Below are 26,177 nucleotides of genomic sequence, written 5' to 3' on the forward strand. Positions count from 1 at the left end.
TCCAGTGTCTCACCACCCTCATGGTGAAGAACTTCCTAATGTCTAATCTAAATCTGCCTTCTGGCTTGGATCCATTCCCCCTAGTCCTATCACTACCCACCACCCTAAAAAGCTCCTCACTAGCTTTCTTGTAGGCCCCCTTAGGACACTGGAAGGCCACAATAAGGTCTCCTCGGAGCCTTCTCTTCTCCAAACTGAACAATCACCAAATGGTGAAAGAGTTAGAAATACAAAGTTTAGAAGAAGATAGGCACATTTTTCTCATGTGTTCTCTGAAACATTTGTAAGAGCTTTGCTCCAAAGCAAACAGAATGCACAGCACAAAGAACAGCAGATCTTCCTGAAGGAACAGACCAGATGGAGCAACTTGTTTACTTTGCAGTCAGTGTCTGCTTCAGACCTACAACAGTAGGAAGAAAAGAGTCTGAACATGTAGGCCAGAGTTGAAGAGAAAAGCAACTTCAAACCCACAATGCAGTCAGAGATGAGTCTTTCAAAGAACTCTGAAGAAATATTTCACACCATTGCCAAGAAAGGAGTAGGTGGCAGGCAGTTGGCTTTAGCCAAGACAACCAAAAAATGAAAAAAACCCCACACCCAAAAAAAACACCACCACAAAGCCTGACTTATCATCTTGGCAACAGAGAAGAGAGGGGTGCCTTGAGCAGACGGCAATTAAGGACTTGGCAAGCATCTGGAGGAAAGGAAAGAGTGTGAGTCAAAGATAACGCTAATATCACAAGTCCAGATAACAGAGAAAGATAAAAACACAATGAGAAACACACAGCAAGGAAATAATGGATTCAGATAGCAGCACAACATCCACTAGGACCAACAGAAGAAACAAGCAGAGTGCAGAGAACTGTGAAATAACATATTCGGAGCAGAGTCATCTCTGCAACATCGAGAGTCATCAAATATAGGGCAGAGGCAATAACACACACCCCCCCATGAAAGCAGATGATTAACTTTTTGGTTAGGGAGAAACAGAAATAAAAGAAGTTTATGACTGAACTTTAAAAGAGGGGAAAAAAACAGGAGAGGGAAGCTTAGAAGTAAAGGGACAACACAGATAAGAAACGGTGACAGGAGATTCAGGCAAGGGTGTCTCAGGCTTAGGGATGAATACATGGAAGAGAAAAACCTTCAGTTTAACCAAATACTCCTAACTCCTTAAATGAAGCAGGAGTTAATCTACTACGTGTGAACAGCTTGCCTTGTCCTAGTTAATTATTTAACCTTCACTTTTTGCTGAGGGTGAAGTACTGAAAGCATTAAAGGTACTTCAGAATTACTACTGGTTAAAAGAAGAGAGGGACACGATGAAATACACATTGAGAATTCAGTCACTCCTTTGGTTTTTCTGCATGTTTAATTTACCCTCTTTATTTCCTTTTAGTACACTAAAGATTTTTACGTGCTATGAGCCACTAAATGATCTCAAACAGTTCATTCAGCACTGAACATCTTTTAGTCTTTCCTTCATGCCACTGAGGGGAGATCTCAGAGCTTGCTTGGTTTTCCCATGATTGACATTACAAACATGTAAGCAGCAGACAAAATTAAACAGTTTAAGATAAAAATGTTCGTGCTGGTAGGTCATGAGGAGTGCAGAAACTTAGCAGTTGCTAAAAGTTCACCTTGGAACAAAAGCTGAAATGAGCTGCACTGTGGCAAGTCAGACAAAAGAAAGTACAAAACTAACAAAACCTCCTTTTTGCCTCAGTGAGCCCCAAGACTGATTCTGTATCCTCTCAGCCAAAGACAGCACAGAGTGCTGCACACTCTCATGGCTCAACTGCAAGTCTTGCTTTGTTTTAACATCTCAGCTTCTCAGGTCAAGTGATTTAAATAAAAAGCTCCATATTAGTGTTCATGTGAAGGGAAACATTTAGCCACAGAATGGCAAACTGAAAAATAAAAATGTATTTGAGTATGTATTAACCACACTAGAGACTAACGGTTTGGTTTTTGCTGATTTCACTGTATGCTGGAATAAGCCTAATGATTTCTGAATGCTCAGACACTGTTCCTGGGAATTTCTGAACTGGCCACTATGACCCTCTCTATTATTAACCTACTGAATAAGTGTATCTGACTGCAATTCTAATTCAGCTTTACTCTTAAGTCTTTTTCCTGAGTAACCTTCAGAAATCCTGTGAGGGGACTCCACATTTCTCCTCCAATCTGCAGTAACTCGAGCTTCTGTACGTTCACAACCAGAGGACAGCAGCTCCCAGCAGAGAGATAAGAAAACAGCAGTAAGACAAACTAAAGGCTAACCAAAAATTAACCACACTATTTGTTCATACAAATTCAACATGTTCATCTGCATTAGGTCAGCTACAGCTTCATTAAAAAAGAAAAGAAAAGAAAAAGCCTTTCATAATGTTTCATTCCCCCAAATATAAACTGCTGAGCGTCCTACATGTGAAGTGTAAAGTGCTTAACAAGAACTTACGGTAACACATTACCTGTTTCATAGAAGAATGGTTTAGATAAACTAGATCAGTATTTCCAAGCACATTCAAAGCAGGAATGTTAGAATCACTCAATGTTAATGTAAGTTATCACTAAAAAGAGCAACACAGGCCTCGTCAAACAAAGCAGGTGGTAGGTGGGAGCAAAGTGGATTCACCTCATTCATAAGTAACTTATTTCTTCCACTTTAAATCTCTTCAATTTTGCAAATAAACTGACTGGTACATTAATCCTTCAATCCTTGCCTCATTTTCTTAATGGTTACATTTAGAACACCATTTGCTTTTAAATCACAAGTTGGGAAAGGGGTACCTGGTAACTGAGCTGCTGAAGTGACATAGAGTGTTTAGCTCCTTGAGAGTTGCTGTATTCTTTGACCACTGACCAAATTCAAAACTGATAAAAGAAGCAGTTAGGTTATCTTAGCTCGCTTAAAATCAGCCTAATCCAGCAAAGTATGTTACAGCTGAAATAATGCTGCTTAGATATTCAAGGGTCTTTATTTTTAGCATCAGAGAAAGCTACTAAACCAAACCACCCAGAAAATTAGAGGTCAACTAGGAACACGCACACAAAATAACCCCAAAGGTCCATTTGAACATTTTTCTTTCTCTAGGTGATTTAATTATCTAGTAGGACTATAATATTTTACCCAAAAAAAAAAATTGTTTTACATTAAACACCACTAATACCCACTTCAGTCAGAGGAAGTTACTGATGTCCTTCAGTGATACATTTATTATATCAATAGCAGAATAACTGGGAGGAAGAATGCAGTACAAAATTAATGCAATACTATATCTGGACACTTAACCAGCTCACCAAAATTCTCCTTGCTCTCCTAAAACATGTGAAGTGTGATTTCCCTTGGCTCTGCCCTCCCTGCCCACCCCCAAAAAACAACAACCAAACCACCCACTGAACCTATTCAGTACTCCTAACTTATCCCTGCAAGTGTCAAGTGCTACATGGATTGAAATAGTGCAGGGAAAGAATGGTTCTAAACAAGACACCTTCACAGATTCAGCCTCTTGGCTTTTTGTCTGTTATTTAATCTAATGTACTTTATCCTCATCACCTGTAAATCTGCATACTATTTGCTTTGTGGATGTTGGACTTCTGAGTGAAGAGAAATATTCAAGAAAGGAAGGTGTGGGTTAGTTTTTGTTCCTTGTAGACCAACACGATCAGGTCAAACTTACCACTGAAACTGAACTTGGGGCTGTATTTTACCTCAGTTTCAGAACTGCCCCAGGCAAAATCCACCAAGAAATAATGAAGAGCTCCCTCCAAGCAATAACTAAGAAGCATTACCCATTTTCTATTCATCCCCAGAGCTACCCTTTGTTTGGACTATGTTTTACTATGCACTATTTGGTACTTAGCTAAGAGGCAGGAAAACACAGTGTCTCTCAACAGAAATCCAAACTACATAGAAAATCCAGACTACACAGAAAAACAAAGTCATATGATCTCAGAAGTCTTTGAGGCATTTTGGAGACCAGTTCTAACCTTTGTAGCATAAAATTTATTTGTGATAACAAGCAAAAACCCACACACAAACAAAAAAAACCCAGTATGAAACACAGCACACTCATTTCATACTGATACTCTAAACTTGCCTTTTACTATATACAAAAAGACAATACAAAACACCATTAAATAATAGGCATACAAACAACATCTAAAGCTCATTCTTTTTCCCTGCAGTTTGAATGAGATTACCCTCTTGGGCTGAACAGATAGGCAAACATGTCTATTGGCACTGCTGTACTGAAAAAATGGCACCTTAAAGTTAATTGATACTATAGCTATTGTATGTACTGATTGATGTGACAGCTAACATAAGATTCATAGAAGGGGTTGGGTTGGAAGGGACCTTTAAGGGTCATCTAGGGACATCTTCAACTAGAGCAGGTTGCTCAGAGCCCTGTTCTACCTGGCCTGCAATGTTTCCAGGGATGGGGTTTCTACCACCTCTCTGAAAACCTGTGCCAGGGTTTCTCCACCCTCAGCATAAAAAATTCTGCCTACTACCTAGACTGAATCTCTCCTTTTTTTAGTTTAAAACCATCACCCATTGTTCTGTAACAGCGGGCCTTTCCACATCTTTCTTACAGGCCCCTTCATGTACTGAAAGCCCACAATAATGTCTCCCAGGAACCTTCTCCAGGCTGAACAACCCCAACTCTCTCAGTCTTTCCTCACAGCAGAGATGCTTCAGCCCTCTGGTAATTTTTGCAACCCTCCTCTGGACCCACTCCAGTAGATTCATGACAGCATGCCACTGATATGGCAGGTATCTTCTCAAGCACAATATTACACAGTTTAAATGGAAAGGGTTCTACAATAAACTGCAGATTTGTACAAATAACTTTATTCTCCCAACACTCTGAGATCACTTTCAGAGTCATACAAATGGCAAAATTCCATATTTAATCTCATGATTAAAACTGGGGAATCCTGTAGTTACCACAGGGTAACTATGCAGGAAATATTTCTGTGTTTTGAGATTAAAAACAAAGCCAAACCATCAAAAAAACACCACCACCTAACATAATGCTCCAGCTCTGCTGTTTTTGTGCCTTTCAAAGGCAAAACGTCCCCTGGAGCAACCAAAGTGACTGCAAGACCTCGTTTTTCACCAGCCATTATCTGAAACTGTCAGAAGACAAGGCTGAAATCTGCCTCTGGACTCTTCCCCAGCTGATGGCAAGGTTTACCAGCGGCATCACTGGAATGAAGATTTCATCATAAATCCTGTCTGACTTTAGGGCGTGTAGATTATTATAGGCACATCTTGGCACACTGCAAAATCACAAAGCCTTTACAAGGAACAGTTGAATTCTCTTGGAGACTCTGGACAGATGGCAGGATTTGAGTATCACTAAATCAGCTTAGTCAAATACATTATCAGTTCTCCAGCCCAATATTCACTGTGTATTCCTAATGAAAATGCTGAATAAAAAGGGCAGCATGCCAAGCCTGTATCAAATAGAAAGCAGAAATCCTGCTTCCTCCAAGAGGTGCTGTAAACCCCTCTATGAATTAAAGAAAAACAAAGCTCCTCTTGAAAAAGCAGCTCATCACAAAACACTGAAGATCAAAACCTAAATTCTACTTTTGTGTGTGTTTACTGTTTAATCCAGCATCTGTTAAACAGTTTGTTAGTGACTATGAAGTAATTCAGGAAAATTAGGAGGTCAGACTGCCACATCAATGAAGAAGCATAATGGACTTTCAGGTGTTTTAAATAACAGGCCCCTCAAAGGCTGGACATGCAGCTCTTCTGTGCAGTAATTCAATCAGCAAGGGATGAGCACTTATCAGAACTGGCACATAATGCTCAAGCACAACTTAATGCTCACAAGAAAAGATGCAGGATTCTGCTTGGGTTTCTAGAAAGCAGTCTTCAGTTTGTGTTAATTCCCCTCAACAGCACAAGAAATCAAAAGCTTTCAAAGATTTGTAACCAAGCATTCACACAGAATTTTATTTTTTCAATGCATAATCAACTTACTCTGAAGGAAATCACACTCAGTCACTAAGTGAAATCATTCTCATAAACCCATTTTTTTTTGCCACCTTCCTCCTCATTACCATAAGGTTAATGCTCAGGGAGTAAAACAAAGTAACTCTCTCAGTGCACAGTGATTGTTTGCTGCATCAATTACCCCTCAGTCAGAATGTTACTTTTATTTATACTCAACAGGGATTTAAAAAACCAAGAATCCCAGACATTAGTACACACTAAATACACTCATTTTACACTGCTTGAATTTTGAGCAGGTTAACACTTTAATGCAGGTGTGGCACTGGTTTGAAGGCTAAATTATGACACCTCTTTTGAAATTCTAATATTCTGTGCTATTAAATACACGCTCTCATGTGCATCAGTGTGAGAGAGGTGGTTGATTTTGTTTGCATCAATACAAAGAACTAACAAGTATGTACTTATTTTCACCACAGCAAATACAGTATCCTTATAATCTATATATCTGTTTCCCCAAATTATTTTAAATACAGTCAACATTTCAACCTCCAAATGAAAAAGGTAAAAAGGGGCAATTTCAGCTCCACAGACAAGCATTATAATTTTCACTGTATGTTAAGATTTTAAATAGTTAGAGACACATAACCGATAGCTCATGAATAGAATTTGCATAGAGAACACACAAAGTCACCCTAAAACATTTCTACAATTGATTTCTTTTGTGATTTGACATGAGCACATCAGCGTTCTGCAATTTATCCAGCACTGTCTGGCCCAGGCTGTTTTAATTCACTTCTGACTTTTAAACAGATGTGAGAGGCTGGGTATATCTTTCTATCAGCATACATCATCCATAGCAGGCCTGTGCTCACTTAGGTGGGTCTTTTCAAACACAGGGCAATTAAACCCTCCTACACATGAATCACTTTGCATTCACAGAATACTTTCTGTATGAGTACTAAATATTTACTAATGAGGCTGGCATATTTTATATCATCTCACCATCTCAGCTGAGAGGACTAAGGAGTGCTGTTGTTATGTACATAGCAGAGTCATGGGCAGATGCAGATTAAACGAGGTCATCTTATTCCTTAACCCATCTTCCAGCTATGGCATCCAACCTCTCAGCTTAACACACCCCTTCTATAGCTTGACATAAATGGTGTCCCAATTCTGAATACTCTACAAGCTTTGTAAAAATGTTATGGCTGTTATCACAATTTTACTATTCCAATATTAAATATGTATTCTAATACATTCCATTAGGCCACACTCACACTTTTTCACAGCAATCAAAAAGTGAGGTGGGCTTGCTGAATTCCTAGTTCCAAAAAACACAAACACCATCAATTCCAAGTCTGAAGCTGCAGCCCCAAAGGAATGTTGGAGGAGGAAAAAGCCACTGACTCCTTCACAACCTCCTTCAAAATGACAAAGATAAACAGAAGAGTCAATATGCTAATGGTCACAGTGCTGCTTATTAGAGGCAATTTAAAATGAAGCCTCTGTCTCATGGGAAATTGCAATCTGCTTTTCTTTCCAACTAGCAACAAAACATATTTGAAAGGATCAAAATTCAAAAAAACTCTTTTCCTGTGGAAGATGAAGCATTACATATCCAAATGACTCTCACTACGTATTTTTGTGTGAACCAATTGCGTTCCCAAAATTAAGTATTTTCTGTTTTGTTAGAAATATTTTAACAGAGGTTTATTATCCTGTATTCTTAGTGTTAGGGCCTTTCATTACCTTCTACTGAAAAAAAGGCAAAGCAAAATTGTAAACAATATTTAGAATGCAAAATAAATGACACATCAGGTTATCATTTGTAAATAAGGTACTAAGTTTATGAACAGAGATTTTACAAATGCTGGAACAAAACCCAGGATGCATTTGCTTAAACTGGCCCAGACAAAGGAACAAAATGTGCCTGCTTCCTATTTCTGTACTTACATCAGTTTGGATTACTCCTGACACTGTACCCTGCAGAAAGGACATTTCCTTTTTCTATTAATACTTGCAAAAAGCTGGATGGCCTTAGAATTTCACCATTTGTAACTGATTTAGCTGGCCTTTCGGTTTTCCTTTAAACAGGCATTTTCATGCACAGTTTATCTCCGTACAAACCACTTTGTCACCTCCATATACATTATTGATGAGAAAACAGACAACCCGCCAATTAAGATGTGTGCACTTGCCCCATCTCCAGGCTCAGCCTGAGGTCCTGATGAAACAGCTGAAGGAAAAACTCAGTTTTACATTTCAAAGAAAGTTCAAAGGCAAGGAGAAAAGACTGCCCTGCAAAGGACTCAGAAATTTTATGTATTGCTGGAAAAGTTTATTTAAGGAGTAGACTATATTATTTCTTCTGCATGATAATAAATGCTATACTATGAGTCCACATCTTGTTCAGCAAGACCTTCTACTGAAGTGTCCCTTGTAGTCTTGGATTAAATTTATGAATCTGACACAATGATAGCTCAAAACATTCTTCTAACACCAGTCACAGCTTAATATCAAAGATATAGAGTGAAATAATAGTGAAGATATAAATTAAGCAGATGTAACAGGATTTGTGTTTCTGTTACTGTCCTGGCAAGACATTAAAAATTTTTTTGGAGACCCAAAATACTACCCATAAAGGAAATATTTAAAAATATCTGAAATTGGATTCTCTTTAGATGGACAAACAACCCTGAGAACAGTTGTCTTCCCTGCTTCCATCCAAATTCTTGGCTTGTCAAAAATCACCAAAGCCATTCCATACACTAAGTATTTATTCCACAACCTACTAGCCCTTTCTAAAGTAAATATAACGACAGAATTTATCCCACAGAGATTATCTAGAATGTTCTGCTAAAAACATGCATTTTAAAGAAATTAATATCAAACAAGTCTACACTGGCTGCATAACATACTTCTAACCTTGTTTTCAGAAACCACATGGCCTTTCTTTTCTTTGTTTTCAAACATAAGGCCACCTGAAGACACATTCATGCAGCTGTTAATGACAGCCATAAATACAATGCACACTTCACAGGACAGCTTTGCAATGGTAACTCCACTTTATAAATGTGCCACATTTACATTGTAAGTTAATGAAAAGGAGCTGAGCTAAGTCAGCACTAGCAAGAAACACAAAATCTTTCTCTTACCTCCATTTCTGTGCAGTGCAAACGGCCTGATTTATCTGCAATTGAGAGAGAAAAAAAAAAAGGTTTTCAGACTAAGTGAAAGATGAACAAATAAAATTGGAAACTTGAGACACTACTTCATTATTTGAGCAAATGTCAAGTATTTTTTGCTTTCCTTAAATCACACATTTCAATAATGTTCCCCATTATATATACATCACAGAATTAACAACAAGGCCCTGCCCTGTCTTTTTTCCTTAGATCCTTCACAATACTCCCTTTTTAAAAATATGCCTTTAATGCCTGGCTTCATTATTTAAATTGCGTGACTGATGCTTGGCCATGGAGGGAACATCAAAACATGTTGGCTTAAATTAAGCAGCAGCAAATAATTATTTCAAAAAGGAAAAACAAAACAAGAAAAACAAAAAACAAAAAACACTAATTTATAAACCAGGGAAAAGCCACTGCTTCATCTGATACTTCTGGGATATCAAAGAGTTCAAGAGCACCATGAAATTCAAGCAATTAAAGTTGAAATATCACTGTAATATTTTAGAAGTCACTGAAATCACAGAAAACATCTGGTTGGAAGAGACCTCAAAGATCATCCAGTGCAATCTTTGACCCAGCATAGGGTCAACCCTAAACCATGTCCCTAAGCACCAGGCCCCATGTGCTGCTTAAACACCTCCAGGAACGGCAACTCCCTGGGCAGATCACTCCAATGTTTGAGAACACTCTCTGTGAGGAAATATTTCCTAGCACCCAGCCTTAACCTCCTCTGGCACAGCTTGAAACCATTTACTCTAGTCCTGTTGCTTGACACCAAGGAGAAGAGGCTGCCCCTTCCTCACTCCAACCTCCCTTCAGCAATGAGGTCTCCCCTAAGCCTCCTCTTCTCCAGACTGAACAGCCCCATCTCCCTCAGATGCTCCTCCTAGGCCATGTGCTCCAGGCCCTTCAATGGCCTCATTGCCCTTCTATGGACAAGCTCCAGAACCTCAATGTCCTTCTTGTAGTGAGGGGTCCAGAACTGAACACAATACTTGAAGTGTGTCCTCACCAGAACTGAGTGTAGGGAGGTGATCACCTCCCTGTTCCTGCTGGCCACCACATCTCTCATACAAGCCAGGATGCCACTGGCTTTCTCAGCCACCTGGCCACACTGCTGACTCATATTTAATCGACCACCAACCAATACCCCCAGGTCCCTCTCCGAGTGCCTCATGTCAATTTTTGCATTTTCTCCAAGTTCAGAAACATTACTCTGAAATTTATCTAACACAGAGAAATTAGGTTTCTGAATTAGTTCATCAAATTGAAATCTCAATTCTCTCAAAGACAAAGCACTGTGGTATAAGGATGCAAGTGGCTTGTCAGCTTCTAAAAAGACTGGAATTTCACAGCATATTAGGAAGGCACCACTGTAGTCAAAGCAGCAAATTTACTGTTCCATATTAATAATTCATATCAAAGTAGAGTGAAGTGGTTCTGACAGGATGATTTTCTGTTGGAAAAACAACATTCAAGGAAGTGAGATATTGCACAGAAATACATCCTTTTCAAAGGGGAGATACCCAAAACTTTAATGTCAAAACATACAGATATTGTATATTACTCTTTTTATCTGCATTGCACCCATACTGCTAGTTTAAAACTGGCATCTTTGGGCCTGCTGGCACTGACCCTAGGAAAAGTCTGACACGACTAAGTCCCCATGCATTAAAACATTAGAATGAAAGGCGTTCACTAGACTGTGCATAGGTAGAGAGCACCTTTGAGGTGATGGTTGCTGAACACCACCAGCCAGGCTGAGGGGTTCACTGCAATAGTCAGGCAAAACCTGCAATTTGTAGCCAGAACTGGAAGGACTGTTTTATCATAAAAGGGCTTAAGTTGGAAGGGACCTTAGAGATCATCTAACCTCCCTGCCATGGGCAGGGATGCCTCTCAACTGGACTTGGTTGCTCAAGGCCTCATCCAACCTGGCTTTTAACACCTCCAGGGAGGGAACATCCAAAATCTGTGACAGATCTTTTTAAAATCCAATTTCCACAAAAGCTGCACTTCAAGGAAAGCACTCAAATTCTGAAAGAGAAAACGGCCTCAAGTTGTGCCAGGTTTAGGTTGGATAGTAGGAAAAAAATTTCCACAGAAAGTATTATCAAGCCCTGGAACAGGTTGCCCAGGGTAGTCGTAGAATCACTGTTCCTGGAAGTATTTAAAGGAGGTGTTGATGTTGTGCTGATGGACAGTTTAGTGATGACTTGGTAGTGTTGGGTTAACGGTCGGATTCCATGACCCAACCAGAACAACTCTATGATTCCACAACTTTATACATGGTATTGTCAAAATTAACTGCTGCTTTCAAAGTAAATGATATTTGTTTTGTTGTTGCTGTATTATAAAAATATAGGGGACATCTTAAACTGGGTTATTTGTTTTCATTATCCCAGTATTTCAAAAAACAATGGTATTGTCATGATTCCACATGCCTGAAGGAAGAGGAAATAACAAGTAGCTTGTCTCAGAGAGCTCAAATGCACAGCAGAGGGTAATTTAGGCAGGTGCAAACTACCAGCTGACAGACAGACATTTTCATATATACTGCATTACAGTAATCATTAACCATACCATTTCACATGCCTCTGTACCTTGAGTCCAGCTCTACGGTTTGATGATTTCCCTGTGCTGTTTGCAGTGACTTACAGACCCCTTCCATCAGGAAATTCCTACCTTTCTGAAGAGATCAGAATTAACAGCATTGACCCAAGAAAGAGGCACTTCACGGCAGAAATTAATTTACTTTTGTATGGCTGAGGGTAGAAAATTCTTCTCTCCTCAACTGACATGACTGAAAAAAGCAAAACCTCTTAAATGTAGCCTAAGGGTCACACTTTCTTAATTGGCACCAGGAGGGAAAAAACCCCCAAACAATCCCTTTAAGAAGTCATAGAATAGTCTCTGTCTGCCTGCAGTATTAAGTGCTTATCTGGTAAATAAGGGCAGGCTTACAAAATCATTTCAGCTGCTGCTTCTTAGGATAGATGCAGCCTTCTCCACACTTCACAATCAAACTAGATACTAATCCCTGTGGTATTTTCACCACTCTTATTGCCAAAAAAGATGCAACAGTATTTTTCCATGACAGCTTTCAAATATTGACTAATACCTTACTAGTAAACAGCATGACTTAAAACTGTCAAGTTAACTTCAGTTTATAAAAAAGCTACAGTTTGGGAGATTTTTTCATTCAAAGACTGTTGAAATGGAAAAAAAAAAAAAAGAACAGTTTTTGCAAGCAGGAAAAAAGACCTCAGTTGGAGGTTTCTTCTGTCTCTGAAAACAGTCTTTAAAAAGATGTGTTTGCCACCAAAAGAAACCATCCACAAGTCAGAAGGAACCCTAAATCTTCCCATTTGTCTTCCCATTTGTTTTTCATTCAGAACATTTCTACTTGAAAATGCTTATTTCAAACCCTCAACAAGAAGAGCCATGCCAAACTTTCATCAAGCATTAGGGCACACTGTCTCATCTCTCAAGGCAGGAGCTTCAGGCTGCTATTTAGACCGGAAAAAACAATTCTTTTCAAAAAAATCACTCAGAATGCTGTTTAAAAATAAATAAAAATATCTACACCTTGTGCTTCACTGAAGCACAATTTCCCTGCCTTCTAAAGATTAACAGGTCACAATTAGAAAGTGTCTTCATAGATTAAAAAATAAATAGCCAGCATATCGGATACTGCTGGCAGGAGTAAGAAACACACATCTAAGACTGAATTTTAACAGCAAAATAGGTAATTCATCATGCTGAAATGGACTGACATAGGGTATTTGTATGAAAGCACACAGGGATGTGCAGAATCCTTTCCACTTTGTTGTCCAAAGAAAAATTAAGCTCCAGAGTTGAGGTTAGTGACGTGACACCACAATCAGATGGCCACTGTTTCAGCTATAACCAGCTGCTCTAAATGCCCTGCAGCTCAGAACATCTTCCTATAACCTTCCTCTGGTGTCTCGGATTCCTCTGCACAGATCCAAAAGCATTTCTTCCAACACAGCTTCTTGCAGAATTGAGATAAACAGCACTGAATTTCAGGCAACAATGTACCTGATGTATGCATCGGCAACAAACCTCAAACTTGTGTTGTGCCAAAAATTAATACTCTAATTAAATGCCATGGCCCATTTATGCAGATTTTGAGTAAAATCAAGCTGATGGTGATCTTTCCACCTCATCAGAACTCAAGTTCCCTTCAGGAAAGACAGTCACTGCCCATACATTGTGTAGAACAGTGGAAGAGGTGGCTGGAGAAGGAAAGGACACAAGGAAGAATGTGGGAGTCACTAAATCAAAAACTTGGAACAGTCTTTAGTCAGGCCTCCAAATTAATGGAGTTGAATTTGTATCTGCTTTCCAGTCTTGACATCTTCAGGAGGCACTGTAGGCTGCTCCCTGCCTTTAAGAGAATGTGGAACTCCAATTAAATATTGAAACATCTGACTGCAGGAACTGGAGCATTAGGTCAAATCTGGCAAGACTGTCAATACAAGAGTCAAGATTAGTACAGGATAAAGAGGAAGGAAAAAAAAAAAGATGATAGCAAAGGCATCCAGGTAAAGAAGATGAATGTGCAAAGAACAGGATTCATAATTAAAGGAGAGGAAAATACTGATGTGGCAGGAGTGAGCCAGACTTCTGGCAGAGGATAGATAATCCAAGAGAGACAGCAAGACAGAGAAATCTTACATGATAACAAGAAACAGATAAAAGAGAAAACAAAGCCTAATCTAGGTAAAATACATTTTAGGAGTAGGAGGCATCAGGCTGCAAAGAAGACAGCTGAGAAGAGAGAAAAAACAAGAAAGAAAAAGGAAGCAGACTGGATTAAGAGAGGTAATTTGAGACCCTTTTGAGCAGTGAGCATAGGGACCCATGTTTTTAAGTAAAACACTTAGGCTCTGAGGATCAACATATCCATCCTTTCAGCTGTGTAATTAGAAGGTAACAAGAAATGCGATGAGTTTCTACGGCTTGTGGCTTTTTGGATGACTCATGATTTCTGTCTCAGCCTACAGTGGATGATTTAGAAACGGTATGTCTCATTTTCCTACTTGGCAGCAGACAACTGGAAGAAATTTGGAAGAAAACAGAAGGAAAAAAATTCAGGAAGTGACTATATAGAAAATGTCAAGAACCTTCTTTCTCTGCCTCAATCTTCTTTCATGCCTTCACCTTTCTCCATTCAACACTTCACTGAAGTCATTCCTAATTTTGAACAGTCATAAGCACAGAATCACAGAATTATTGAGGCTAGAATAGGCTTCTGAGATCAAGTCCAGCCTATGACCTAACACCACCATATCGACCAGACCATGTCACTAAGTGCCACGTCCAGTCTTTCCTTAAACACCTCCAGGGACAGCAACTCCACCACCTCCCTAGGCAGTCCACTCCAGTGTCTAATTACCCTTTCCATGAGGAAGTGCTTCCTAACAGCCAACTCAAACCCCTCCTGGCACAGCTTCAGGCCATGCCCTCTCATCTTGTCACAAGCTGCCTGGGAGAAGAGCCCAATGCCCACCTTACTACAACTTCCCTTCAGGTGGTTGTAGAGTGTGATAAGGTCCTCCCTGAGTCTCCTCGTCTGCAAGCTAAACAACCCCAGCCCCCTCAGCCTCTCCTCATATGACTTTCCCACTGCTCACCCTCTAGTAAACCTGTGTGTATACCTAAGGATCACACCATTTTTTATTATTCTAAGATAAATATTGTACTAGGTTGACATCTCCAAGTGCTGCTGAGTGGTATCTGTAGCTGTCAGCTTCTCCTGCAGATGTTTAAGCACAGATTATTAGACTCACTCCTCTGGTTTGGCCAGACATCAACCCTTTTCAAAAAGCATGAACTTGCAGAGTTCATATCTCAATGGGGTTTTTTGGGTTTGTTTTGGGTTTTTTAAGGTTCTTTTAGTCTATCCATAGCCTACTTCTTCCTGGAGCTATCCACTTGCTTGCTCATTCAACAAGTATGTGAGCTTGAGGCAGAATTCTGCCTCCACTTGAAGTCACTAGTAGTGTCTGCCCTCATGATTGATGGATCTGGAGTTTCAGGCAGGTTGCAGCTTTTTCAAATTGATAACACAGCACTGCTGGCTCTGTGAAGGACTTTGACCAGATGTTAATAAATTCTCTCAGGTAGGTGAAAAAGTAATTCTTCTCTGCCTTGGCTGCATCTTCACAGTCTTGTATTTACACTGTACAAACTGACTCATCTCCTTTTGTTCCTCTGAAAGTGCAGAGCAATAACATTCAGTAACACGCACATAATTGCTTGTGTCACGCAAGCTAGCTTAAGCTTTTACACAATTGAACATTCATAGAATATTGTTCTGTAAATATATTGGGAAAAAACCCTGAGATCATATTGCATCCAGTTCTGCTCACCCCAGTTCAAGAGGGACAGGGATCTATTTGAGAGAGTCAAACAGATGGCTAGAAGGATGATTAAGGGACTGGAGCACTGCCTGATAAGGAAAGGCTGAGAGCCCTGGGGCTGTTTAGTCTGGAGAGAAGACTGGAAGAGGATCTCATAAATGTATATAAATATATGAGGGCTGGGTGTCAAGAAGGAAAGGACAGCCTCTTCTCGCTTGTGCCCTGTGATAGGACAAGGGGCAATGGATGCACACTACAGCACAGGAAGTTCTACCTCAGCATGAGGAAGAACTTCTTTACTCTAAGGGTCACAGAGCACTGGAACAGACTCCCCAGAGAGGTTGTGGAGTCTCTTCTCTGGAGACTTCCCAGACTTATCTGGATGTGTTCCTGTGCAACCTGCACCAGATTCCATGGTCCTGCTCTGGCAGTGGGGTAGGGCTCGAAGATCTCCAGAGGTCCCTTCCAACACACAACATCCTGTGATCATGTGGTCACTGAGTCCAGCTATCAACCCAAGACCATGATGGTGATTAAACCATATCCCAACTGAATCCAGTGCTGTAAGGTGATAAATTAATTCAGAAACAGGGAGTGAACACCCTCCAGTTTCCTTTTAACTTATGAAAAAGCTTCCCCACTTTTAGATCCATGCCAACATGGATCCAGGATGTTGTGTAACTTTAATCCTCCTGTCACCCACAACATACCTAGTGCTGCACACTTGGCAAGTACAGTTATGCTCAGGTGAGGCTCATTCACAGCGCTGCTGCTGTGTGGGTCATTTTCACTGACTGTCACTCTGATCACATCCTGCTCCCTGAATCATCCTCTCAGAGGCACTTGCTCTCCGTCACATCATACACTACTGCTCTCTTCATTTTCAAAGCCCTTCTCATGTTACCCTAGCCCTACCCCACACCTCTCACTGGGTACTGTGGGGTAAACTCTCACTTCCAGCCAACCCCACAACTTGGGCTCCTTTACCCAGTACTTTTCAAAAGCATCTTTGTTCTTTCTCCAGTGATGGTCCACAGGGACATGACATTAACCCTCTGCAACATCGCAGCAGATGTTTCATTTTTCACTCTACTCTTCAATCACTTATCAGTGACCATTCCACTTCCCTTTCCACAGCAATATTTTTTACTGCATTACTCAAGAAAGCCTCCCTTAACTTACTTTTACTTTAAGTCATTGGGAACATCAAGAGCCCATAACTGCTGTAAATTCTCTGCTCTTATGTTTTCCTTAGGAACACATACAGATTTCCTAGAACACCAAATTAAGTCTATTTCTTACCATCTTCAACATTTCTGCATGCAAATATAGGTAACCAAGGTCACTTACCACTGCTGGCAACTTCCCTCTACTTCTTTTGTGCAGGCAGTTGGAATACACTCTGTTTGGGGTTTTGTTGCCAGAGATGCTATTTTAGGTTGAGGTCTTATCTTTGCTTATTTTGCCCTCCCCCACCAGAGCTGTCTACAATAGGGTCCCCAGCCATCTGCCAACATTCACAGAGAGCCCATGTAACCCCCAGCACACAGGATGCATCACCATAAGCCACGACTGGAAGCCTTCCAGTTTACTCTTACATACTGGGAACCACACTGATGGCAGAAAGCTTAGCATAAATAAGGCCTAAGCTTTCTCTCTTGCACAGCAGAGCAAGTGGGCAGAGATAAAGTATCAGCTCACTGAGGCTCCTCTCTTTTGTCTAGTGCCATTTTTTCCTACCTTGACATCCAATATTAACATTAGATATAGATACACACACACACATACAAACATCTATCTGTCTTAAAATTGCTGCAGGAAAAGATGAGGCTCAACACATAAAACCTTACTATTTTTAAATGTATGAACACCCTTCAACAAAATCTGTATTCAGGGCATAATTAAGTCTCAGTTCTAGAGGTACTATTTATTTTAGCAGTATTCATAGCAACACCTGTTTTGAAAAGAGCAAGGAAGGCTACACCCACTCATAATCTTTCAGAAGTGTCAAGAAATTTAGAAATACAATGTCAGCACATTCATTCTCCTCTAAAAGTCCTGCACATTTCCCCTCAATGCTCCACAAGAGACTGACAGATGAGAACATCCTGAGGCACACAAGCTAAATTTGCATTTATTCATCCTGTATTTCTCCACACTGCTTTCCAATACCTGGGCACACAGGGGTGTAAGGACACCAATGTTGTTAAAACTGGCCGAAACAACGTTAAGTTATTCCTCTCCAGCGTGCCTCCTCACCTTTTGGCCTCTGCGTCCCATGAAAGCCACAGCACAGTCAATTTTTCTGTGATCTTTTTGATTCCAAGCCAGAATCCTCCATGCTCCTGCTGAACACCTGGCTGCTTTCCAAGAGAAAAAAATCTGCATAGTACTTGCTGCTGATAAAGCCAGCAGTAATTTCCCCTCTGTGCTTTCTCTTCCAGGGCTGAAGGACAAGGCAAAAGAAGGGCCACCAACACTAGCCACAGAGACACACTTTCAGGAGGTAGAGGGAAGGCCAAGGAATGCCATCTGTGTGCCAGCCCTCAACAGCCAATGGTTGGAAGTCAGCACAGTTTGGTTTTCTATACACTGGCCTTCACCCTTTCTAAGACCTTCAAGGCTGTTCACAGAATCACAGAATGTTAGGGGTTAGAAGGGACCTCTGGAGATCATCCAGTTCCCCATGCCAAACCAGGATCACCTAGGGCAGGCCACACAGGAATGCATCCAGGTGGGTTTTGAAAGCCTCCAGAGAACACTCCACAACCTCCCTGGGCAGCCTGGTCCAGCCCTCTGTCACCCTCACCATAAAGAAGTGTCTCCTCACTTCAGGAGCTCCGTGCAATGTCCAAAATCAGCAGCTGCCTTTGCTAAACCAGGGATCTGGCACTAACAAAACACACGAGGAAAACTCCATTTTTCCTCACTCTCTAAATTGTCCCATGGGAAGGTGGTGCAGCCAGCCTGCCAAGAAGCAAAAGCCCTTTATCCAACTCACAGCAACAATGACTATGAAACAGCCTCCTGTGCCCTACAGCATTCTGCTACCACTAAATACTGGGCACAAGGTCGATAGTCAGCTCCTGTGTGGGTTTTCCGCTCCTGAATCCATTGGTTTATTATTGCTTTAGGTTTGTAAAAACACCTCTAAGCACTGTTCTGCAAGAAGGGAGCTTGGAGGATATAAACCACAGGTTTTACACCAAACATTTCAGTTCATTCAAGTCAATTTTTACTGCATCTGGCACATTACTGGATGCCATTGTTAGCTCATCTCACATAAATTGCACATAACAGACAGCTAAAACATCCATTAGGTAGAAAACTTTCTACTCTATCTCCAATTTCATTGTGGGTATTTCTAAGCAACCCACATTTCTGTGGTATTTAGATGTCAGCCAGTTGCAGTGATTCATACCAAGATGACCACAGCAAGATCCTCATTTTTTGCATATTCATGTTTACTTCTTACTGACTTCAGTTCTGACAAAGTGGTAAGGTTTGCACCACACCATGGAACACCACCTTGTGAGCATCTCGAAAGCAAACTCCGTGACATGGCTGCATTTGCTCCTGACTTTGTCCCAGCCCCACTGACAGGCATGACTAATCACATCCTTCTTCCCAGTCCTGAACAAAGCCCAAATGTTCACTACCCAAAGACACCATTCTTCAGGGACTCCTTCATTTGCCCACACAGGACTCTGTTGTTTACAAAATGAGGAACTAACAGCCAATATTTTTCCCTGTGAATCATCCAAACCTATGCACCGACCTACAGCTACACATACTTTAATGCATTACTAGGACCAAAGAGCTTTACAGCTCAGAACATTCACTTGCAGAAGCCCTATGGCTCTAACAAACTTCCTGGCACAGCCATTTAAACCCCAGTTGCCTGAAATACAAAGAAAAGAAAACAATTAGCAGGAATTATAGAAACATAGAGTCATAGAATGATCCAGGCTGGAGGGGACCTCCAAAGGTCATCTGGTCTGACCTCCCCGCAGTCAGCAGGGACGGACATCCTCAACTAGATCAGGTTGCCCAGAGCCCGGTCAAGCCTCACCTTGAGTATCTCCAGGGAAGGGGCATCAACCACCTCCCTGGGCAACCTGTTCCAGTGCTCCAATACCTTCATACTAAAGAACTTGTTCTTAACATCCAATCTAAATCTGATATTCTCTAGTTTAAAGCCATTGCCCCTCATCATGTCACTGAAGACCTCTGTAAGCATCCTGATCCTCCTCTTGTCAGGGATTTGGGTAATATGAAAGCCTATGTGAAAATAAAAAACTGAGAGATGCTTTCATTCTTCTTACTTCTATTCAACTAAAAGCCTACTGATTTGTTTTAAATGAGAGAATTAAAAATTAATAGACTACCTAGATACAACTGGGAAGGTCTGAGAATCAGTCTCTGGGTTTGGTTAAGGACAAGGATTCAACGCCAAGGCTGTTTTTCTGCCCTGGTATCAGTGAAACTCATCTTTGTTCCCTACCTCAAGGACATTTTATTCAATTTCTAGGTATTTTCACTTGGAATTTCAACTATTGATGCTTCAACTGCTTCACAAGAAACAGTTCTGGAAAAGTACCATTGGCTTCCACATAATCAGGACTTCTTCTGAAGAAAACTTTAATTTGTATCTCAAGTGTCAAATTAATGTAGCCAGTCAGCTTCAGGGACCATGCTACAACATACCAGCTCCTCCAGTCATAGCACCAGGGCAATGGTTCTTCTGAAGCACTCACTGCTACTAAGCAGAACACATAAGCCTAAGAATAAATACTCATTCAAGAGGCTCAAGATGAAGTTGGCTCAGAAAGCTCATTAATCATCACCTAAGGACCTGGAGCGAGCAATAAGGAACTGGCACAGTTCAAAAGATATCGAAGAGAAGCAAGTCTACTGTCAATATTCAGTACAGTGAATTACCAGCCTTCACTGTATCACACATGACTTTTTCCAGTGAAAACCTGCTACAGTTCCATAAACCAAAGAATAAAAGCCAACAGACCACAATCACCTTTGGTTTATGCTGTTGACAGCTATCCCTACAAAGACACAAAATCCTCTGTGAAAGCTTGAAGGCTGAGCAATGGTCTGTATTGCAGAAGCCCTTTCAGAGTTGTGGAGATGAGGAGTAGAGCAGGGAGAGGACTCTGAGAGGAATACTGGCTCCTTTCAAATCCAGGTGCCTACCAACCTGCAGCTGGTGCAAAAGTGGGATCACTGAGTATAATTTGGGAAAGGACATCTGTCAGAAATCTCCTCTTCTCTTTTGTATCATATGCACTAGATGGGGGGGGTGGGGTACTCTCCCTTGGTTATCCCCCCACTCATGCTTTCCTGGGAAGTCTTAGCAGACTGGTTATCTTTTTATTTACATGTATATAAACACATGTGCACTAAGATTTTCAAAAAGCAAGCACACATACACAATGTTAACTGATACATAAGACCTACAATAGTAAGCCTAAAAGAGAAAAAAAAAAGAGGTAAGAGAAAAATATGTCAGAGTAGGACGATTTTAAAGAGTTCTAATCCATCCAAAGATTTAAATGTGGTATAAACACACACAGGTTAGCACACGTTAACCAAAGCATCTTAAAAGATTCATGCAGATGTGGCATGCAGCTTTAACATAAACTAAACATGCTGAATTGCTGAATGTCATTCAGCAAGGGGCTTGAGCTTCATATGCAGGTAGAAAGTTCACAACATACCCAGCACCTTCCTACAGGCCACTTAGGATGTGCTACAAGAGGAAATGGAGCAAGCCTAAAAAAGCCAGGAAAAAAAGCAATAAAATAAAAAACTACATAGTAAATCAATGTATTTCCTACATGAGGAAAGAGAAAAGAAGAAGTCCGATATAATCTCACAACACTAAGTGAAAGTAGCACACAATATGCAATACAGAGCTCTTCAATGTTCTTGTGACATGCAGATGCCTTGCTCAGTCAAGTATTTTCCTGGAACTTCTGGCTGTTGGTCTGGCATTTTATTAACATTACAATAAACTACTTTAAAACAACTAATTTAAAAGGCACATCAGATCATATTTCAATGGAAGTCATTATTAGATTCACTTCAATTGCAGAAGAGAATTATGTTCCTTCTTCCACCAAGTACATTTTGATATTTCCATGTACCCCCAGCTCCAAACTGGAGTACTGCAAAGCTCTTCCAAAAGATTTTTCAGACAGGCACTGTATTACAAGGCTTCATGAAATTGTAATGTCAGGCGTATTATCCATGTTCTAAATGCTGAGGACTCCATTAATCCCGCTTTGTGCATTTACCACTGCCTTCTGCTTCACATAACTTTAAAATGGCAAAACCTCTGTCCTCCTGGAAAATTCAGTGGTGGTGAACATGGACTAGGTTGCTCCTGGAGAATATCATGTGTGTGTTAACGCATCCCTGCCTAGCTTTAGTTTCTTTTCAAAAAGCAAGCTTGACTTGCCACAAAAAAGTATCCTTTCCATATTCATAACCAGAAGCTTTGAAATTCAAGAAAAAGACATAAACCCTTCTTTTCCAATGCAAAGTATGTTTCCCTGGGTATTTTAAAGAAATAGCCGGTAGATGTTTAGCCCCGGGTAGGTGCTCATGGCTTATTTAACTTAATGCCAGAATAACTCTGAGCTGATCTATTTCTAATGGGTGCCTTCTGACGCCGAACCATTTCTGAAAGGCACGGTAGGATGAGCAGTATGGGCAGAGGAACTCCCCAAGCAGGCGCTCTAGGTGCGGATGACACAATGCTACGCACCGAAAGACGACGCAATTATAAAACACTGAACCCGCGTACACCTCCCCTGTACCCACACGCAGGCGGCTAAATCCAAGGCGACAGTTTCTCCCTTTCCACGCAGGACGCCGAGATGATGCAGGGACACCCACACACCCACCCCCGGCACGGCTGAGGAGCCGTGCGCTCGCTCATCTCAATCCTCCGGCGGGAAGGAGACCGTTTCCTCCCGGCCGCCACAGCCCACGGACAAAGGCAGGGGAAGAAGGGCGGCAGCCCGCACCCGACACCCGCCTGCCGCCCTTGTTGGCCCGGGCAGGGTCGAGCGGTACCGGAGGGCCGGTGGTGGCGAAAGCCGGGCTTGGCCTTACCTGAAGCAGGTGGAGACGGCCGGTGGGGCTCATCCTGCTCCAGGGTGACGGTGCCATCCCGCCAGACGCGAAGGTGGGCGGCCGCCCCCAGCCTGGCGGTGGGGGTCTCTCTGCGGCGGGCGCGGGCCCGCAGCGAGCCGCAGCATTGGTAGCACACGGCCCACGCCTGCTCCTCGTTGATGGGCTGGTTGTAGAGCCTAAGGATCTCTTCCAGCGACAGCGCCTCCGGCTGCCCGCCGGCCCCACCACCGCTGTCCTCCTCCTCATCGGTGGCGGGGCGGGAGACGCCGGGCTGGGACTCCGCGCCGCGTTCCCCGGGCAGCGCCATACCCAGCCTCCGCCGCGGTGCTCCCTCAGGCTCACTGACCGACCCCGCCGCGGCGGCTACTGCTGTTTGTGCTGCCGCCCGCTCCCGCCGTGCTCATCCTCCCCGCCCCGCTGGTGCTACCAGACCGCCGGACAGCCCGGTCCGCGCAGCAGGCAGGCAGAGGTAGCAGCGGCCGGCAGCGGGAGGAGCGGCGCTCGGGCCGCCCGCCGCTGCCAGCGCCGCAGGGGGAGCCAGCTCATAGCAACGCAATGGCGTCCCCGCCCGCCCCTGCAGCCAGCGCCCGGCGCCGCAGCGCCCCCTGCTGCCCCTAGCCCTAGCCCGCCACGGCTATAATGGCGGCTTGCCTCACAGCCGTGTGGGACAGGGAAGGCGGAATTCGTTCCTGGGGCTTCCACGGCTACCTCGGCGTCCATGGACAGCGCTCGAACGTCCTTGGAAGGTGCCTGGATTTCACGTTTGCCTTAGATACCTATAACGATGTGTCCTTACGCTATAACCAGCCTCCTCCGGCAACTCTCCATCCGCTGTAGCGGCAAGGCACTGGTGTACAGAGAGGCTGACAGTAGCAGAACCAGCCAAGTCTGGAAAGGGCCAAAAGGGCCTGGAACCTTACAAAGAAAGGCTGGCAGAACTGGGGACGTTCAGCCTGGAGAAGAGAGTGTGGGAGAAATCTCATTACTGCTTATCACTACAAGAGTTGCAGGAAGATGAAGCCAGTGGTATCCAGTAATGGGAAGAGTTAATGGACATGTATTTACATGGAACCTGTAGCATTCCAGTTCAAGGGGGAAATTTTCCACCTTGAGGGTGGCAGAGCATGGGTAGAGGCCACCCAGAGGAGGTGAGAAGTCTCCATCTGCAGAGGTATTCAAAACCCACGTGGAGATGTTGCTCTGTGATTTATGCTGGTTGACCCCTGCTTTAGCAGCAGGGTAGACAAGAAGGTCTTCATTCTGTGTGATTCCAAAGAATTAGGAACGGACCTTCCTGCCCCTGAGCGCACCTAGGCACCAGGAGGGCAGATGCTGCCAGTACCAAGTCAGAGAAAAAAAGCTTCCCTTTGTTTTTCTCTTTAGTAATCTACAGTTTTACTCATGATATGTAAAAAGAAAGAAACAACCAAAAAAAAAAAAATCTCCCCTTCACTCCTGCTTTAAATGACAGACTGAAGCATACAAATAACAGCCCCAAGCAGCATCCCTTTCTGTGCTTCACAGTATTGCATGCTGGACAACCCATGCAATACCCCACTTCAACAGTAAGAGTGTTTCATATTTCATTTTCAGCTGTATGGAGTTGGTTTCGCCTCTTGGAGTGATGCATGTTACATACACCACTGCAAAGATGCTAGAACTGGTATTTAAATAAAGCTATTAAACTTAGAAATATTCACCATACAGTATGATCCAGCCTTTCAGATTGTATGAGATAATGAAAGTGGCAATTTTATTGCCTGGATGGACCTGTGCAATGTAGAAGAGGCAAATTTTGTTCTTTGAAGTATAAAAAGAAAGGTAACAGAAACCCAGGTTCAAGTACTGTGAAGTATTTGAAACTTGTTAGCAGCAAGACCAGCAACTATGTAACACACTAAGTCAGCACACAATGTACTATTAAAATTTCAAGTTAAAACACAAGGCCTGCAGTAGGCAGCATCAACATTCCCGGAGAAAAGACAGAAATAGTGTCAGGCTGCCACAGTGCTGATTAAATGTGTATGTAAAAATCTTCACGCCTGCTTTTTCTCTAGGATTATTGCAGTTTCTCTTTGCTCCAGCATCAGCAGAAAGAGTTGAATCTCTCTTACAAGCAGAACATGTGGAGGTGGACATGGGTTATCAGACATACGGAATAGCTTCCAGATGAAATCAAATAGTTTGGGATTCTTCAGTCTCAAAACAAGATGGCTGAAGCCCATAGAGCAAAAAACATGAGAGGCATGGTGAAGTTCACAAAGCCCAGTTGCTTGCTGTTCCACAAAGCATAAAGACTACAAGACACTCAGTAAAAATCATCCACAAATTTAAGACAAACAAAACCATACCTGGATAATGAAGGATGGATTTAAGTGTCAAAATTAGACAAAATCATGAATGATTGTTAAGCAAAATGGCCTCTCTACAACTTCTACCTCAGGAGCCTTCCAAGCTAGTATCAGGAAAAAGGCACAAAGTTCATAAAATCATAGAATGGTCTGGATTGGAAGGGACCTCCAAAGGTCATCTAGTCCAACCACCTCCACAGTAAACAGGGGCATCCTCAACTAGATCAGTTATTATGTAACTTATGTAACCCAGCATTGATATTCAAATGTTCAGGTACTCCAAGACTTAAATTTAAATATCAGGGGAGAAAAAAATCCAGGAATTACTCAATTGATAAATTAACAAGATTACCCACACCTGACTGAACTGTTCTTAAAAGCTGAATATAGAAGCCATTGCTGGGTCCAAGAAAGGCAGAAATTTTGCTGTGGAAAGAACATGTGCTTGAAGGTCAGTATTTTTGGATCTTAGTCACTCACAAAGTATACCTTGAATGCTGTAAGGAGAGGCAAGGAAAGGTAAACCAGTCTTTTACTCTGAAGAGGTAAACCTCTTTTTCCACATGAAAAACTGCAGCAGAGGAGTCAGTATTTTCTGCGCACATTTTAGACCAGGCCCCAGCAGGTCAAGTTACTGTCTTGAAGTGTTAGCATAAGCAACTCAAGAGGGACATAAGCAGCTAATTTAGAATGTGCTCTATGATAGCTTTGTTCAGAATATGTATTATGATGGCCTTGTAAAAGAACACGAACTGCTGTCCTGACAAACAACAGTTGGGAAAGTTAGCTATGAGACGACAGCGTAACACAACAGGGGAGGTGAATCTGGGATTGTGATTCAATCCGCACTAATGTCAACAACAACCAGATCGATCAAAAGGACGCGTGGACAGCTCGTGAGGACGCAGAACAGCCTATCTTATTGCAGAATAGTGCGAGTACACAATATAAAAGTAGAGCTGATAGTTAATAAACTTGAACGATTTGTTCAAGTTAATAAACTTGAACGAACATTGGTGTCGTGTCATTCCTATTCCCTCATGGATTTTAAAGGGCCCTGGCATTGACTCTCATTTCTGTAAATATTAAAAGTAACTTTTATTAAAAATATATTCTCTTT

General features: G+C 42.0%; 1 protein-coding gene across 5 annotated transcripts in view; it reads right to left on the minus strand.

Annotated features, from left to right (window-relative positions):
• SPIRE1 (spire type actin nucleation factor 1) overlaps window positions 1–23,218 on the minus strand; it is a 142,157-nt gene extending 118,939 nt beyond the window's left edge. For 2 of the 5 annotated variants that reach the window (XM_054164237.1, XM_054164236.1), the window contains exon 1: window positions 22,686–23,212. In XM_054164237.1, the coding sequence (XP_054020212.1) occupies window positions 22,686–22,952 (267 nt within the window). In that variant the 5' untranslated portion in view covers window positions 22,953–23,212. Of the gene's footprint in view, window positions 1–9,129; window positions 9,162–22,685 lie in introns of those variants that run through there. The other 3 variants (XM_054164238.1, XM_054164240.1, XM_054164241.1) reach the window with 3 other exon arrangements.
• Window positions 23,219–26,177: the final 2,959 nt, after the last annotated feature.

This window comes from Dryobates pubescens, chromosome 9 (genome assembly GCF_014839835.1).
Source record: "Dryobates pubescens isolate bDryPub1 chromosome 9, bDryPub1.pri, whole genome shotgun sequence".
Taxonomy (NCBI): Eukaryota; Metazoa; Chordata; class Aves; order Piciformes; family Picidae; genus Dryobates; species Dryobates pubescens.